The sequence below is a fragment of the Canis aureus genome, chromosome 1, assembly GCF_053574225.1.
Source record: "Canis aureus isolate CA01 chromosome 1, VMU_Caureus_v.1.0, whole genome shotgun sequence".
In the NCBI taxonomy this organism is placed as follows: domain Eukaryota; kingdom Metazoa; phylum Chordata; class Mammalia; order Carnivora; family Canidae; genus Canis; species Canis aureus.
In genome coordinates, this window is record NC_135611.1 from 120,201,449 (window position 1) to 120,215,613 (window position 14,165).

The 14,165-nt window shown below is 42.4% G+C and overlaps 1 protein-coding gene and 1 long non-coding RNA gene across 7 annotated transcripts in view; one reads left to right on the plus strand and one right to left on the minus strand.

Annotated features, from left to right (window-relative positions):
• Positions 1 to 2,854: 2,854 nt before the first annotated feature.
• Positions 2,855 to 7,276, plus strand: LOC144288713 (uncharacterized). The gene is made up of 3 exons (XR_013356694.1): positions 2,855 to 5,108; positions 6,391 to 6,477; positions 6,936 to 7,276. It is a non-coding gene; the product is annotated as an uncharacterized LOC144288713 (long non-coding RNA).
• Positions 7,277 to 8,173: 897 nt separating this feature from the next.
• The window catches only part of ZNF507 (zinc finger protein 507), a 39,442-nt gene continuing 33,450 nt past the window's right edge, over positions 8,174 to 14,165 (minus strand). For 4 of the 6 annotated variants that reach the window (XM_077856410.1, XM_077856416.1, XM_077856430.1 and 1 more), the window contains 2 exons: positions 12,262 to 12,396; positions 8,174 to 12,157 (listed from right to left, as the gene is read on the minus strand). In XM_077856410.1, the coding sequence (XP_077712536.1) occupies positions 11,791 to 12,157; positions 12,262 to 12,396 (502 nt within the window). In that variant the 3' untranslated portion in view covers positions 8,174 to 11,790. Of the gene's footprint in view, positions 12,187 to 12,261; positions 12,397 to 14,165 lie in introns of all 6 variants that reach the window. The other 2 variants (XR_013356662.1, XM_077856438.1) reach the window with 1 other exon arrangement.

The window sequence follows — 14,165 nt, forward strand, 5'->3', positions numbered from 1 at the left end:
CACTGGAGTCCTTACCTCCTTTAAGATATTTGTCCATATAGGGGCACCTGGGTGGCTCAGTTAAAGTTAAGCCTCCAACTCTTAATGGGATCAAGCCCCAGGACAGGCTCCGCTCTGGGTGTGGAGCCTGCTTAAGATTCTCTTTCCTCTTCCTTTGCCTCCTCCTCCTAACCCTGTTTGTGCGTGCATAGTGCACTCTCTTTCTCTAAAAAAAAAAAAAGGAAAAAAAAGATATTCGTTACTATATGGCTCCTTCCCTATGAGATTCTTTAGAAAGGCATTATGAAATATTGTTAGTATTGATTTTTTCTCTTCCTTTGATCAACTTTAACTAGATTTGTAGTGGTTCAAACAGTGAAATTCAGGGGTGCCCGGCTGGCTCAGTTGGTAGAGCATGGGACTCTTGGTCTCTGGGTTGTGAGTTCAAACCCCACCTTGGGTGTAGTGCCTACTTAAAATGAAAAATAAAATAGTGAAATTCATAGACAGATTAGCACAGGTGCACAATTATCTGCCTCTTAAAGTGAACAGTACTTGAGCATTAACCAATTTTGTTTCGTTCTCCTTCTTAATACCTGCTACTCCTACCTCTACTTGTCTGTTGTTCCCACCTCCACTTTCTTTCTTTTCATTTCCATGGTTAGAATAACTGTTGCACTTATGTATTTCGAATGAGGACATGAATAGTCAAGTTATTCAATTAAAACAGATGGCGATGCTTTATCACATAAGCTTTTTGCCAAATGTGATGATTCCTAGATGTTGGCTGTTCTAGTCCGCAAACCGGTGGCCTTGGCTGGTCTTCTCGGTTTGTTTCTTTGGACCGCTCTAATGTCATTCCCTGCAACAGCATAACACAACAGGTGTCTAAACTCCTAGAAGTACACATTTCCTACCAACGGGTGCCAAAGCGTATTGTCTGGCTTGGGAGTTTTGGGTTTTTCTGTAGGAAGAAGTAGGACTTTGAGCCAGAAATGTATATGTTTCTAACACTCTCAAACAAAGTTATTTTATCCTGTCTTAAATTATGGCTAATGTAGCACTGGGCTGGATTGTCACTAAGTGTTCCCTCTGCAACCCTCCTGAGCCCACCCATGAATGTCAGTAAGCCAGCCTGAAGGGCTCCCTACGTGTAAGAACTCACAGGTGTGGTGGCGGCTGTCCAGGCCTCGCCAGCCGGGACTTGCACCCCCACCCCCCCCTGCCAGCTGTGTACACTGTACTGGGTGAATTCAGTACTTCCATGATCCCTACATGCTGGACCAGCAGATGCAGCCACCTCGGAGAGGTTTTTAATCAAAATCTCTAGGTGACCTTTGGAATTTTCATTCTGGGTACCAGAAAACGGTTTGTAGTGGTATCATAGTCTCTGTCGACCATCATCAACCAGGTCATTTATATAAAAGCATGCCTTGTCCATGGTAATATCCCCCCGACGGGGAGGAGACTGGCCGTGGGGGTTGAAAAAAATCTTAACTCTTTTTATGTATCAAGCACAAGATACACAGCATATGTAAGGTATTCAAATTTCAAGGATTGGGGCACTGATTACAGAAAAAAATGTCTAAGAAGGGTTCTTTATGGGGGGTGATAATGAGAAAAAAAAGTTTGAGACACTGGAATGGGTTAAGTTTCGGTAGTGGGAGCTCTGTCCACACCCTGGAGGTAGGCTTTTCCCTTTAATGGATTTTCTCTACACCTAGATGGGGGGCGGGGAATGGGGGGCCAGGAATGAGGGCTGAGGACCCTGGATTAATTAGGATACGGGTTGGATTGCTGACACCACACCTCAAAAAACCATGGCTTCAACAAGACATCTGTCTCCATCATGTGAGCGGCCCAGCTCCGCAGTGGCAGGGACCCTGGGGCGGTCCGGCTCTGCTGTCCCCAGGGGTCACATCTGTAGTCAGCCGGGGCTCTTCACCAGGGTCACCAAACAGACAGCAGGGACCCGAAGGGAAGGGGATGGAGCTCAGCCCAGCAGTTTCCTGTCACTTCTGCTCCGGTCACAGGCCTCACCTCGCCGGAAGGGACATCGGGAAGGCGGCTAGCCGCGCGCACCCATCTAGACACCCTCCCGCTGCGGGGAGAACACGCGGGAGGCACTTTCTCCCCAGGGGCGAGGTGGGACGTGTGCCGCGTCCTGCACACCATTCGTCTCCTCTCTGAGGACCACAAGCCCTGGGAGCACGGGCAGCAGAGAACCCCTCTCCTTAAAAATAATTTTTTTTTTTTTTTTAAGATTTTACTTATTTAGTCATGAAAGAGAGAGAGAGAGACAGGCAGAGGGAGAAGCAGGCTCCATGCAGGGAGCCCGACGTGGGACTCGATCCCAGGTCTCCAGAAACTGCTGAGCCACCAGGGCTGCCCCAGAACCCCTCTCTAAAATGCACGTGGGGGGGCGGGGGGCGGTCGGGGAACAGCTCCTGACAGGCCACCAGGAGGCGGGGCCAGACCAATTCACAGGTGTGAAGGGTCCCAACTCAATCCAAAAGGTACCTGGTTATCCAACTGGCTACTAAGTGCAGATTCCCTAGCTGTCATCCCCGCTCCCTGGCTTTATGGAAACCCATAGACTTCTTTCTTCTTTTTTTTTTAAATTGGAGATTTAACTTTATTGGAATAGGTTTTACCAGAAGAGCTCACTTGGGGGCATTTAGAAATAGTCAGTAGTTCTTAAATTACTTAGGGCAGCCCGGGTGGCTCAGCGGTTTAGCGCCACTTTCAGCCCAGGCCGTGACCCCGGGGGTCCCGGGATCAAGTCCCGCTTCGGGCTCCCTGCATGGAGCCTGCTTCTCCCTGTCTGTGTCTCTGTCTCTCTCTCTCTCATGAATAAATAAAATCTTAAAAAAAAAAAACTTAAAAAAATCACTTTAAAAAATTAGATGTTTGTTAAGTATCTGAATAAATCAGTTGAGAAGTGCCACCGGCTACTCTAAGGGTAAGATCTGGTGTCTTGGAATTTCAAAAACAAATGCTGAAGGTGTGGGTACAGCTAGGATTGATTCTGCATTTCTACTTATACAAAGTGTTTTTTTTTTTTTTAAACATTTATTTATTCATGAGAGACACAGACACAGGCAGAGGGTGAAGCAGGCTCCCTGCGGGGAGTCCCATGCGGGACTCGATCCCGGGACCCCGGGTCACGCCCTGAGCCAAAGGCTCAGTGTTATTGTTTTAAGGTTTGGTTTTAACTGGAAATCATGCCCTTTGTAGCTCACTCCCAGGCAAATGAGACGCAGAACTTGTACCTGGAGACGCGGCTACTTAGGCTCTTGCTCTGTTTACTCCTAAGCGCCGGTTAGAGCAGCGGCTACAGGTTAGCCCCGCGCGGCCTGGCCGCCTCTGCCCTCGAGCTATTGTCCCACGGGATCCCGCTCCGCCCGGTGCGACGAGGACAGGCCCGCGCTGTCCGGCTCCCGTAGCCGAGCTGCCATTTCCCATCATCTCCGAGGACTTCTGTCCCCGCAAACGGCCGGTGCAGGGCACCTGCTCCAGGGTGGCGCCCCCCCCCCCCAAGCGCAGCCCGCTCTCCTGGGGCCCGGGGGGTGGCATCCGCTGGTGCAGGGCAAGGGTCGCTCTCGGGGCCTTGGCGGCAGCTTAGGTCAGCGGGGTCTATGAACCCAACGTCCTGGCGACAGTCATGTTCTAACGCTCTCTCTCGGATTGTTGCCTTTTTATTATTTTGGCGGGGAGCAAATACTTTTTATTTTTTAAGACAAGTACACCCCAAAGACTCCCACGGTGCGGCCAGCGCCGGATGCCATCCTGGGCCGCCGTCTGCGCTCCTTTGTGGCTGGTCCCGACTGCAGCATCCTTCGTTTCACCCTCATCACCGAGACCCTCACGTTATCCTCTAAAGAGGGCGACACGCCATCCTTTCTCCGGAGTGACCTTCACTATCCCTAGTTACCCGCGCCGGATGTGCCCTCCTTCCGAGCTGGCGTGCCCTCTTCACTGTGGCCATCACGTCACCCCGACCCGCAGCGGGAGTCTGTTCAGTGGTCCCTCGGCCCCTGTCGCAAGGCCCACAGGGAGATGTGGGGCTCCCGTGCTGTCCGCACAGCCGATCACGGCTCCTTCCAGCAGAGCCGGGAAACTGGAATTCTGCGCCAGGGGACCCAACCACGTCCTCACTTTGCCATCTTGAATCCTGGGATGACTATTACCGTTTTAGACGAGATGTGAATTGTCCGCAATATTCTAGGTACCGAGAAACAGGTTTGCCTTTTGTGGGGTATATTCTAAGGGACAGGAGGTCTTGAGTAGCCTTCCTCAAATCACAAGCCAGCCTGGTTCCTAGGTCCCCTTCCAGGGCTGCCCTAAGGACCTTCGCTACCACGATTTATAGGGGCCCTCTAATCTCCAACCCCCTCGCAGTCAACGCCAACTGAAGGCACCGCTGTCCAGCTCCTAGACGGCCAGGCCCTCTATGCACGCACGTGGCTACTCACCTTCACAACCACCCAACGAGGTTGCAGTATCACCATCTGTCCTACTGATGAAGAGACACGGGCTCAAGAAAGGCACAAGGTCTTACTCAAGGTCACGTGGCTTGGAGCCAAGTTCTGTCCACAACTGCGTCACGACTTGACTATGTTACAGACGATCTCATCTGAGCCACTTAACTCCCCGAGGCAGCTATTAGACCGGCAGCTTTACGTCTCAGAAAACAGAAATAACTGAACTTGTAAGACATTAAAGAGGGTAAAGCCAGGCTGTGTTCCAAAGCGGCGGAGGCAGCAGTACCCAGTGCACGTGCGGCTCTGGCGGGCTGGCGCCCAGACATTCCTCCCCGGCTTTCGGATGGGACGTGGTGACTGCCTGCCTGCCCGCGACGCAGAGTCACACTTATTTTTTTCCCCTGCTATTACAAAGTTTCGTTTCGAAGACTGTCAGGCAGTGCGCTGGAGCTGCTTTATCAGCATTTGCGTACTGAGCACAAGGTGGCTCCAGCTGGGCACAGATTTCTGAAGAGCCTTAATTTAGACTTTTTGACCTATACGGTGATGCTCTGCATGGACTCCATGATCAGCATTCTAGAAAGACACTACCTCACCAACTGTGTTCTCCTGCTTCGCACCAGAGAAGGGCTGAAAACAATGAAGGTAACCTTGAAACCACTGGTTTATTTAATTATTCCGGCATGACTGTTTTTTTTTTTTTTTTTTTGTACAATGGTAGCTGTAGAAGAAGATCAGAAATAAATACAGCTTAAGATTTGAACCACGTCCTGCTGTACTTTTTCTCAAGCCTGAAATAGAATTTTCTAACACCTTTTGTGGTTGGAAATACTGAATTTAAATAGGACTGCAGATATAAACAAAAAGAGCAAGATGTGGATTGATGTGCCTATTCTGGTAAAATGCAGCCACACTATTTCTGAAATACAGATACAAAAATTGATAAAATGACAAGTAGAAAATAGGAAAATCTGGTGATGTGTGCTGCAGGGATAATAGGTCTTTAAATAACGCTATTAGATACTAATAAAAGACCTGAAAAATGAATCGCTTATGTTGTTGAGGGTCTCTTCAGGTCACAATTTTTAAGATTAATAATTAAAAAGCCTATTTCATTATCACTGATATCCGTGGGAATGACACGGATAAGTATTCGTTTTTCTTTTTGACAAGGGATAAAGCTGAGAAATCAGAAAGATGAACTAAGTAGGGGAGTCTGAGCTCATGGGCAAGGATTCATTTTCCTCTGATCTGTGTTAAGTCCAACTCCATCTACCTAACACGCACTGTCCTTTCCAAGCAAAGGACCCAGGTACCTCAGTAATATGGTGGAAGTCCCCAACTTACAGTTTTGCAAACTGTTATGCAATGGTGCCTTTACTGTCTGGATTAAGTGGCAATCGGTGTAAGTGTGGTTGAGTTAGGAAGCAAAAAGAGAGCAACATTTGAAAATTTCGGTAGGTAATGGTAAGAATTCATATTAGACGCCTAAAATTAAACTCTTTAATTTGAAGGAAGATCTATGATCATCTACTATTGTAAGCAAACCAGACACAGGGAGGGATTACCCATTATTGGCAAAAAAAGTAGACAAGAAAACCAAGTATGTTATAATCTTACAAACACTTATGGTTCAAACTGGAAAATGTCCCACCAGAAAATGAGGTCTAGTCTCCAACACAATATACAAACTGGGTTTTGCTGCACAGTTGGACTCTGGAAATGGGTCAACCACGTTACTTATAGTCATTTGGATTTGAAGATCTAAGCCAACCCACACTACCTCAGTAAGCCTGTCATGCGCCGCCAATTAAAAACTTTTCTAAGAACTTACAAGGCTGAAAATGTTCATTTTACATCTTTGCTGACTGATTTAGAAGAAATCTAGTAAGGAAAGTACTGTGAGACTTTTTCTTCTCTCTGCCAGTTTAGTGAACAGATCTACACTAAGGCCAACTACAACCTCCTTGAATTTGGCTTTAGACTCAGACCAACGATTGTCTACCACAAAGAGGTGCGTCAAAGTCTATTTTCTCTATATCCTGGATTGTTCAATCACTTGTCCCCAGGATGAGTGGATTAGATCCCACGGTTACCAGGTTACCCGGTGCACCAGTCAGGCATGCAGGAGGTCCTGCCCCACCAGCAGCCGAAGTGCCCACAGCATCGAAGGGGTGGAGTAGGAAGGGTACTGGCAACACTGTAAGGCTGTCAGGATGAAAACAAGATAATACTTTTTATAGCAGCATTATTTAATCGTGCACTGTTATTTTAAACAAATTGTGCGTGGCTTTAAATAGCAGAGATGATGAAATAGGTTAAAGTCATTAATTATGGATAAGGGCTGTGGAAGAAAAGGAAGACTTTATAAAAATTAGAGGGAGAAATAATACGATTTAGCTAGAAAACAGTGCTATAAAAAGCTTTCTCTATAAAAAGCTTTTTTTTTTTTTTTTCTTTTTTTTCTGGTAGCTTTCTAAAGCATGGATCAGACCATTGTTCCAGCTCAGAAGTCAGCCAACTTTTTCTCTGGAACTATTTACTACAAACAAAGAGTAAGCACTTTGGGTTTTGTGGGCCATACGGTCTCTGTCACAACGACTCGACGCTGCTGTACCTTGAAAATAGCCACGTGCCATATGGAAACCAATGGATACGGCTTTATTTACAAAACCAAGTGGCGGGACAGTATTGAAGCAAGGGCTGTAGTTTGGTCTAGACCAGCACTGTCCAATCCAAAAATTACATTAGCCACACGTGTAATCTAAAATTTACTAGTAGCTACACTAGAAAAGTAAAAACAGGTAAAATTATTTTAATAGTGTATCTTATTTAACCCCAAATATCATTTCAACATATAAGAACTATTAATAACACACTTTACTTTTTTTGTATTATGTTTTCATAACTGTTGTGTGTTGTACATTCCTAGCATACTAGTCAGATTTCAGGTTGCTCAACAGTCACATGGGGCTAGTGGCTACCAAGGTGCAGCATCTCTTCTAGAACCTCCATGCTGGGATGTCCACAATGAATCTGGTTTAGTGACAAAGTATTGGCATTTGCTTCTTAAAAGGGGATGAAATTATGTTGCCACTAGGGAGCTAGGACAAGGGATTACAGCTATTGGGAAGAAGTATCTCGCCTCAGACATGTTAGGTTGAGGTGGCCCAGGACTGCTGGGGCACAAGTGGGTACAGGTGAATGATATTCAGGTTCACTTGTCAATCCAACAAACAAGTCTAATTCAAAAAATATCTGCTATAGACCACAAAATGACCCAGGTGTGAACACATCATTGTAATTTCTGGCCTTCAATACAGAATGCTAGTAATTGTCATGAACACAGCTCTGGGCTTCAGGAACGGTCACTGTATCAGAACTGGAAGTGTATAAAAAAGGTGATCTGGAACATAAAATGAAGAACCGTGTAGCAAGGGGAAAGGAAAAAACACTTCAAAATTAGATTGGATTTTTAAAATGATTAAAATGATCTAAGCGCTTTTCCAATTATTTTTGTGTAATAGGGTTTAATGCTAGTTGGCAATAATTTAAACAAGTTACCGAAGGGTAATCTTAAGGCATAATTGTAAATTCAGGCCTTGGGAAGTTCGTCGGCATTTAAACCTAACTTTCCAGGTGATCAAAATCAGCATTCCTAAGAAAAAAACACAGACAGAACCTTTGGTAATAAAACATAGAGGCCAATGTTTTTAACAAAAAATTTATTACCAAAATACAATATTAAAGTCAATACATGACAAACTCCTGTAAAGCAAAATAAATTATTCTAACATTGTACAGTATTTCCAAAGGTAGTTAAAGAAGCACTATAGACCTTGCTTCACTGTTTGTTGAACAGATAAACTGTTCTACCATGAACACAATCCTAGAGTTTTAGGCTTTAAGGCATGCAGCTTGATGTGCAGGATAATTTTACAAAATGCAAATCATCCTATTTTAATAAGATACAGTGTCAGAATTAACTGTAGTCTTTACATGTCAGTGTTCCAGAAATTTTTAGACTTTGGCTATAGAAGCAATGCCATAGTGTTACACAATACTCATTTCTTAAAAAAATACATGTATTCATGTCCATGAATATCAAACTCAAATTTCTATTAAATATATTTTATAGAATATTACTTAGAGCACCTTGCTGTACAATAAAAAAAGATTAAATAAGTGTCTATGAAAACTAAAAATATAATAAGTCTCAATAGAGAAGCCTGTTGTCTTTGTCAAGCCAAGTACATTGTGGGAAGATACAATGTAAACATGGGTGCCCACCATCTGCTTTGTGAGAAAAGATGGAGAAAATAACAAAGCCACCAACAGCTACCTTGAATAGTATGAGAGATCTAGAACAAGGCTTCTGTCAGTGTCCCCACACTGCACTGGCTGGACACAGAACTGAAGTCCGCACGCAGCCACCATTGAGAACGCTGGGGCCACCAACCATGTTCTAGGCTATCAGAGGAGGAGAGAAAATGTTGGCCCCCTGGAAAGTATTACTTGTGACGATCAGAATGCGTCGTCTTGCCCCCTCCCCACCTTGGCCTCACATCCAGTATGTTTCTTTTAAAAACTATTTTTACTATCTTAGAACCATAAAGTGTTTGAGTAGAAAGCAAATACTATGAGCTTTACAGGGCAAAAGATCTACTACCAGTAAGTAAAACGTTATGCCTATCAAGAGAATTCCTGCTGATTATTGTAATACCTATCTCTTCTACAACTAAACTTGCATACTTAGCCTTCATTATTACTTTTAGAAATGTTCAATTGTTCTTGGTAGAGACACTGTTCACTTAAGGCTTGCCGCAAAATGGCAACCAGAAGGTACAGAAGGTCCATGGTATATGGTTCCTCCTATAGCCGTAGAGGAGTTTAGGGATATTTTAGGGTAGAATCAGACGAACACTGAAAGGTTTTGAACTTCTGGGTTAATATTTTCCTCATGAGTTAGGTAAATTTTAAGTCCATGATTCTAAATGGAAAATTTTAGAATCAAAAGAAGTCGTTTAGGGAACTGAAGGTAATTTAAAAATTTACTATTGATGTTTTTGGGATTTTTTTGGTTATTAGTATTTTCTAAATGATTACATGCAATTAAAACCAAGGAAACTTTATAAAACAAAATCCTGCTACTAAAGGTTGTTAATTTTCAGAGTGAGTGATAAAAATGGAACTATTTAGAATATTTATTTAAATTTGAAATGAAATATAATTGTGTTTTAATTCTGAAAACAAGAAAACATATAAATCCACATGCAGTGAATCTGGATTATATAATTTAGTATATATAAATTCGTTTTATCTTTTTAAAGACCACTTATCAGAAACAGAGTAACTGTCATAAATAAATTAAAGCTACCTAAATCAAACAGCTGCGAAGTTACGGTCAATTCTGTCTGCTTAAATATCATCATCAAAATGAGATTTAAAAAAAAAATTAAACAATTTCAAGTTTCAAGATGGCCTGGCCCCACCTAAGGAGTTCCTGATGCTATCTTAAAAGTATTATTAATTTATTCAATCCACACCTGGACTTCGGGAAGGGAATTCCTTCCTAAAATGTGTCTGTAGAGTATTCCATTCAAAAAATTCTGTTTTCAATGTCTTCTGAGTTTATCAGAGTCTACAGCCTCAGCACTGGAAGGTGTTAGACATCAGGTTCGGAAAGAGCACCGTGAAGATGGTGCACTGTGTGGCGCACGGGCCTTTAGACTTGTACGCAGGATTTACTTTGACAGAATGATGCAAAAATAAATGATCAGTACTACAAAAGCCAAAACAAAAATAAAAACATCCCTGCTCTCTTCACTTTGAAATACATTTATAATGCAGAATGTGGAATTAATGAGAAGATGACATCTATTTGATGGCGAGTTTTAATGTGGAAGCACTGGTAGTTAACTCTGTACGTCCCACCGCGCACTAACAGGATGGAATACTCTACATGGGAGAAACCCTGCAGCCTTGCCAAATGTTGTTGGTTATCAAAAGCTTTATAAACAACCTGAATTTTTACTATAATTTAGCCACATCTGATTATACCTCTTATGCTAAGTACAACTAGATTGATAAACTCCAGGAAGTAAAATCTCAACAGCGGTACTCATTTTAAGGGGCTTTTGAATTTCTCCCCTCTTCCCTCAAATGATTTTTATTTAAGAGAGCCAAGTATTTCCAAGGTCTGATGATCAAGTGCAAATTTTCATACTGTGTTGGTTGAATAGACCTTGGCGGTAACACGCTTGGTCTAGTGTAGGAGACAGGATTACGAAGCCTGTGTAGCTGCGGAGAAAATTGCAGTGTTCTGTCAAACACTTGCAAAGAGCCTCTGGGAAATGTGCTGTGCCAAAGGAGTCCCCATCCTCACGAACCTTCTGATTTGGTTTGAGGCTGGTGGGAATTCAACTATTTTCTCCTTTGCCCACAAGAAATTCACTGTAAACTTAACACACTAATTTACTTCCTAAATGCCTATTTACAATCTGGATTTGGATTCAGAGGTCTCTTTTCTTAAGAAGTAATGTATCTTAGATTGAATATATGATTAATTCCTACTGATCTGGAGAAAGGTTTATTAGGTAGATCATTTCAAAGCCCTCCGGTGATCTTTTCCTTGTTGACTCTGTTGGTCTCCCATCCAAGTACTAACCAGGCCCGACCCTGCTTAGCTTCCGAGATCAGACGAGATCGGGCGCGTTCAGGGTGGTATGGCCGTAGACTGACTCTGTTGGTGATCATGAAAACCCCTCAGGGAGTGGCCTCTCAGCCCACACAAGGGGCCCGTCTCTCTAGAGTTGGCATGTCCAAGCTCAGAGTGATGGAGAAAACTAAGCTTTGCTTAAGACTGTGACACTTTTGTAACAAGAAGGTTTAGAATAGTTCTGGAAAAGCTCTTTCTTAATTCTTTTGCTTGCACTTCTACACTATGATAAGCTTTGAATAATAAATACACTCAACACTAAGAAGAGGTAACAGGGCTAACACAGGGTTACATCTTTGCTTCCTCCTCAACCCACTTCCTTCACTCAGAATATTTAAATATCATTACCGAGTAAACATTAGGAATTTTTTTTATTACACTGCAAATTTGGTTCCAAAGTCACATGCGTCTCTTCCTCATAAACAAAAAAACAAACAAAAAACAAACAAAAAACAAAAAACAAAAAACAAAACAAAAAAACCCCAAACCCAAAACCCAAACACCACACCAACTATTTTTTCTGTGCCTAGCAAGTTATTTGATAGCGCAAAGGTGAAACCGTGCTTTAAAGGATTTCTCTTCTACCATGTTCCTCTTCAAGTATTCAATCTAATTTGTGTTTAAAGCAGTGTTGTGGTCTTTGTTTAGGATGATGTTTACGATCTCACCCTCATGCTCTTTCATATGATCCAGGAGATTTTCTTTGCTGGTAGATTCGAAGCCACAAATACAACAACAGAAGAGTAAAACACAATACTCCATACTGGGAGGGGCCAGACTGGAGTTTTTTTCTAAACTGTACGAGGTATTACTTGTAGGGTTCAATTTCTCATTGTCGTTGGAACCTACAACTTCACCAGGAGCCTGGGAAATCAGCTCTGAGGAGGATATCAAATTTTCCGAACTTCCAGTGACAGGATCGGCTCTTTCCTCACTGCTGTTTAAGAGCGTCTTTGCAGGGGACCTCCCCAGAACTCTTAAAAATAAAACAAAACACACCAAATCCTGAATTGGTTATAAGACTAGCAGGTTTAACCCTACCTTTCGTTTACATATAAGGGAAGGGGTAGCGTCAGGTACCTGCCACTCTGTGAAATGGCATCATTGATTGCCTTGTTCACTTGTTCATAGTTGTAATTTTGGTCACTCGCATGCTTCCACATGTGAGACTTCAAAGAAGGAGGATGGCTGCATACATACCCACACAGAGAGCACCTGAAAGACACGTGTGAGAGTCAGAATGGTCCTGTAACATCATTTAAAGAATTATAGGGTTTCTGCAACAATTATGAAATTCCTTCCCTGGAAGCCATATGAGACATCCTGTTTCACTGTATCTAAGATGTTAGTGATTGTGAGAGACGTATTGATTTCAGAGGCTAAAGTGTCCTAGAAGAGATATCCTAGGATCAATAAAATTAAGTATTTTCTATTATAGAAAATTTATTAGAATCATGACAAACATCCCAGATTACTTTGGCTATTACAGTATTTGGAAAGACTTTTAATATAGTAATATACAAAATCTTTGCTCTAAATTTAACCATACACAGAAAAAATATGCACAAAATCAATACGCTATACTATTCTATTTCTTAAGGCAAAAAGGAGAGTGCCTGGGTGGTTCAGCTGGTTAAGCATCTGCCTTTGGCTCAGGTCATGATCCCAGGGTACTGGGATGGAGCCCCACATAGTGCTCCTTGCTCAGCAGGGAGTCTGCTTCTTCTAATCCCTCAACCCCTCCCTCCACTTGTGCGCGCACTCTCTCTCTCTCTCGCAAATAAAATCTTAAAAGAAAGCAAAAAAGAAACTAAATAATTTTAACATGAACTTATTCCTGTTATTTACACATCCACAGAAAAGGGAAGTAGTCCGGAAAAGCACCCACAATTTAGATTTCATAAATAAAATGGTTAATTAATAATCTTTAAAAAGTTTCAAACATTTGTTTCACATAATTGGTTACACTCGGTAAAATCTGAACTGAATGAAATATTTTTAAAAAACGAATAGACTTTTTTTGAAGAGACACTTAGAGCGCACTTTTAGGTTTATCCCCTTGCCCCTGCACCCAGTTCCCCCTTAGTGTCACATCTTAGTCATCATCTCCCCCTCCCAGTTCCCACATCTTGTGTCAGTGTGGAAGATCTGTTACACAAATGTGAACCAAAATGGATACAGCATTATGAAGAAGTTGACAGTTTACACTAGGGATCACTGTTCTTGTTACACATTCTGTGTGTTCTGACAATGCATAATGTCATGCATCCACCATGACAAATCATAAAGGATAATTTCCTCGCCTGAAATACCCTCCGTGCTCTATGTATTCACCCCCCGCATTAATCCCCGGCAACCAGTGATTCTTTTACTGTCTCCACAGTTTTGCCTTTTCCAGAATGTCACATAGTTGAAATCATAGTACATAGCCTTTTACGGCTGGTTTCTTTCATTTAGCCATATGCATTTAAAAGTTCCTTCACGTCTTTTCATGGTTTGGTAACTCTTTTCTTATCACCAAATAATATTCCATTGTCTAGATGTACCACAATTTGTTTATCCATTTACCAACTGAAGGATATCTTGGCTGTTTCCATATTTTTTGACTATTATAAATAAAGTTGCTATAAACACATGTGTACAGCTTTTTGTATACATAGGAGTTTTCATCTTTTGGGTAAATACCTAGGAGCACAACTGCTGGATGTATGGTAAAATTATGTTTATCTTTTAACTTAATTTTTATTTTTAAGATTTTTGATTAATCTCTATACTCCACATGGGCTTGAACTCACAACCCAGAGACCAAGAGTCGCATGCTCTACCAAATGAGCCAGCCAGGTGCCCTGTAAATGTACTTTGTGAAAGAAATTTTTGTTAAATATTTAAGTAGAAGCCTAACGAATCAGGGAACTTATCTGAACTCTTCACAACAATAGGAGACATGGAATAATGAAGCACAAAAGAAAGTAAAAAGGCATAAG